Below are 4,210 nucleotides of genomic sequence, written 5' to 3'. Positions count from 1 at the left end.
AAACGGACCATTCAAACATTGGAGGACATGTTACGAATGTGTGTGTTAGACTTTCAAGGCAATTGGGAAACTTACCTTCCTCTGGCCAAATTTGTGTATAACAACGGCTATCATTCAAGCATTAAGATGGCTCCTTACGAAGCTTTGTATAGTAAAAAATGTTGATCTCTGATATGTTGGGCCGAGATAGGTGATAGACCTTTGTTGGGACCGGAACTGGTACAAGAAATGACTGAAAATGTGAAATTGATTCAACAAAGATTGAAAACTGCACAAAGCTGTCAAAAGAGTTATGCTGATGTCCGAAGAAGAGACAGAGAATATGAAGTCGGGGATCACGTATTTATCACAGTAACTCCGATAAAGGGCCAAACGCGGTTTGGGGTGAAAGACAAGTTAGCACCGAGATATGTTGGACCGTATGAAATCCATGAGAAAATTAACATGGTGACGTATCAAGTAGCCTTACCACCAGTTATGGAGCATATGCCTGACGTCTTTCATGTCTCAATGTTATGGGATTACTTACGAGATCAGTTACATGTTATTGAGCCGACACATGTGCCTTTGAAAGACGACTATACTTATGAAGAGAGACCAATTTAGATCGTGAACCGTAGAATCAAAAGATTAAGGAATAAAGAAATTCCATTGGTGAAAGTTGATTGGAAAAATCATGGAGGGACTTATGCTACATGGGAAACGGAAGAAGATATGATGAAGAGATACTCGGATTTGTTTTTGTTGGACCCGACACTCTTTCAAAACGAAGGTAACTCGAGTTTGGAGGACCAAACTCTTTAACGGGGGAAGACTGTAACAACCCTGATTTATGATTAATGTTAATCCATGCTAAATTATGCTCAATGAGTAATTAAAGTGAAATTTTGTATCATATGTTGCCTTATTTGTGTTTATATCTGTTTCTCGTAGAAAGATTTGTTCATGTTTTCGTTTCGGTTTGCAAATTGAAGGCCTTATCGACATCCGATTCAGAAATTGACTTGATTTATGTGTTAATTAGAATTTTTAGAGTTTTATAGTAGGTTTAATTGAAATTCGATTTGGAATGATTAAATTAAAATAATTAATGTCCAATTGATTAGCTTAATCAATAATTTAATTAAGCCACTAAATAAGCCTATATAAGGCTAATATGACTCCTTAAAGCCAATTGTTACACCCTTATTTCATCCTCCTTGAACTCCAAACGTGTGAGAGAAAGAGAGAGACTAAGAGAACAAGTGAGATCAATAAGGGAAAGAGGAGAATTACTAGGATTGTTGGGAATTGAAGAGAATTGTAAAGCTTAATCCTCTACTCTTGTGAATTCAAAGTTTAAGGTAAGAAATCAAGCCTTTAATTGTGTCATTGAGGCACTTAACACATATATTCAAAAGAATTAAGTGAATTGAGACAAGAATTAAGCTTATTGGAGTAGGCAAGAAGAGTATACATACATGCATGTACATTACATTGCAATTAGAGCACGATGTCTAAGAATGTGTTCCATGCATGTTCATATTTTGGTTTTAGTTTAAGAATTCAACTTGTTTTTGTAGCAATATCTCTATTAACCATGTTTTGAAAAGTTGAAGCTCATATTATTACATGCAAGTCATGTTCTTGAAGTTTCAAGTTGAATTTTGGCCAATTTACTTACTCTTGGGCCTTGATTTTGCGAAATGATCCTTAATTTTTAATGATTTCCAAGTTTAAATATAATTTCTCAAGTGTTTGCCCCAAATGGATGAGTTTTGTAGCTTTAAAGTTGAAATTGGGAGCTTGGAGGTGAATTCGGAAATTCCAGAATTCGACCTCTCAGCTCGAGTATCAGATACTGCGCTCGAGCGGCCACCTTTGTTTTTGCGTCTTTGCTCGAGCGACCAAAAGTTCGCTTGAGCGTGAAATGCAAGCTTCCAGAAGTTCCATGTTTTTCCAGACCGCTCGAGCAACAAGAGTTACGCTCGAGCGAACACATGAGTCTCACGCTCGAGCGACCGTCGAGCGTCTATCGAGCATGAAAATCACACAACCAGTACTTTTCCAAAGTTTGCAGACCGCTCGAGCGAAGGAAGTTGAGCTCAAGTGGCCCCTTATATGTTTTCATGTCCGCTCGAGAGGAGGATGTTGCGCTAGAGCGAGGACCCCCTGTTTCCAGCATTTTGACCAAGTGTTTTCAAGTGCATTTTAACATCCTCATGCATCTTAGACATTCCTAGGCCAAAATTAAGACATCATAATGAGAATAAGAAGTAGAAACACACCAAGATAAGAAATAATTAAGTAATGTTTCTGGGTGTGTAATTCAGTACGTGTTCGTTTTGTAACTGTGTAGGTCACGCGCCACAAGATGTCTGATTTTCCCATTCTGTCTGTTTGCCTTGAAGCCATCTGTTAATTGTGAGTAATAACTTTGTAAAGCTATGTTTACTTATAAGTATTTTCTAACTAATATGATATGATCTGTTCTCTGAAATGCTATTTTATGCATTATGAATGAATGTCCATTTTTCTGAAATATATTTGTGACATCGTTAGTTCACATGGCCCTCGCCCGGAGGTAACAATACCGTGGCTTATATTCACTTGGCCCTTGCTCGGGGGTAACAATACCGAGGCCTATATTCACGTGGCCCTCACTTGGCAGTAACAATACCATGTCTACTTGCGTGCAAGATATGGACCTTTATGGTCGGTAGTACTGACTACACATGTGGGTCTCAGGACTAAGTTGATATGATAGCTAATAGATGTAGCACCTATAACTGTTATGATTTCTGGATAAGTATGTGAATCTGAATCTGTTTCTAATTTGAGATTTGAATATGCGTAAGAATTTGTTTTTGATATAAACTCTGTTTTCTAACTCTGAGATGGACATCATTCATTAAACTTTTTACCTTGTTATTATTCACTGGGCTTCCGTTCATTCTATTATTTATGTATGTAGGTGACCGGGCGTGTGGCCAGACTCAATGATGCCTACCTAGAGAGTTTTTGGTCAGCCAGCTTTTGCGCCTCCCGAGGAGGTTCCATATGGTCATGTTTGTGAATATAAAGGCTTTGTTTTCTTTTGAGTTATAAATAAATTTTCTGTTAACTGTATATTGGGTTAAGTCTTTTTTTTTTTTTTTGTGACAATATAATGTCAGGTATATGTGTATGAAAGTTACAAAAATTTTTGTCTCATATATGTCTGCACAGCTTAATGGACTATGTATATTTTTTTATTTGCTTTCGTATATTATTCTGTTCGGAGGCCTTTGGTAATCCAAGGATTACTGGGCAGTTATGACGCTAAACCTATAGGAGAGGGTTTCGGTCGTGACATGCCACACCTACATATTCTGGGAACAGAAGCTTCAGGACAGGTGACTCTCATTCGAAGACTTCCAGAACTCACCACTGTAGGTCTAAGAGGGCGAGGTCTGAAAGATCTTACACTGAGGGTAATAGTTATCGACCCTCATACATTTATCAAACATCGTCCTGATATATAGAACTGCCCAGACCGAAAGATTTAAGGACTATTTTGGAGGAAAAGGCACAAATGAGAGAAGTTGCCCAAGCGTAGGACCCCCAAAGGGTATCTGCTTTGTAGTGATTGGCTTCTAGGACGCATGGAAATGTCAAGGTTACAATGCCAATGCCTCATCTTACTTATGAGCCAGTGGACAGGGCGTTGGCCAAATTGCAGAGTTCACTATTCATAACAACAATAAAGAACGCGCCTCTGCCTAAGGGCTTTAGCTAGCCCAAGTTCATGATCTACGACAGGAAATTGGATCATTTGCATCTTAGCCATTTTCGAAAAGTCATGGCTATTTACAGAAGAGACAATGCTCTGATGTGCATTTTGTTTCTGTCAAGCCTTGGTGAGTTGGGTTTGACGTGGTTTAAGAGGTTACTAGAAGGCAACATCACCTCTTGTGCTCAACTCGCGGAGGCGTTTGTTACCAGGTTCAAAACAAACACCAAAATGCCCATAGGGGTAGACCAATTGCTCGCTATTGATATGGGCGAGAATGAAACGATGAAGTTATACAATAATAGGTATTGGGAGACATTCAACCAAATTGGCGAATACCCTTTAAACCTAGCTATTGCCCAGTACAAGCACGGTCTGTCTATTAGGCATAGATTGAGGGATTCAATGACTATGACTCCGCCTCTTTCGATGGAAGCTTTGATGAAAAGTGTGCATTAG

General features: G+C 38.7%; 1 protein-coding gene across 1 annotated transcript; it reads left to right on the top strand.

The window, feature by feature from the left end:
• Positions 1 to 3,820: 3,820 nt before the first annotated feature.
• On the top strand, positions 3,821 to 4,210 carry LOC145790927 (uncharacterized). The gene has a single exon (XM_082870229.1). The coding sequence runs from the start codon at positions 3,821 to 3,823 to the stop codon at positions 4,208 to 4,210; it is 390 nt and encodes a 129-aa protein (XP_082726355.1).

Source organism: Camellia sinensis, chromosome 1 (genome assembly GCF_055761805.1).
Source record: "Camellia sinensis isolate YWXY chromosome 1, ASM5576180v1, whole genome shotgun sequence".
NCBI classification, from domain to species: domain Eukaryota; kingdom Viridiplantae; phylum Streptophyta; class Magnoliopsida; order Ericales; family Theaceae; genus Camellia; species Camellia sinensis.
Note: the sequence above shows the minus strand (reverse complement) of the source record. Positions and strands in the feature narration are given on the sequence as shown.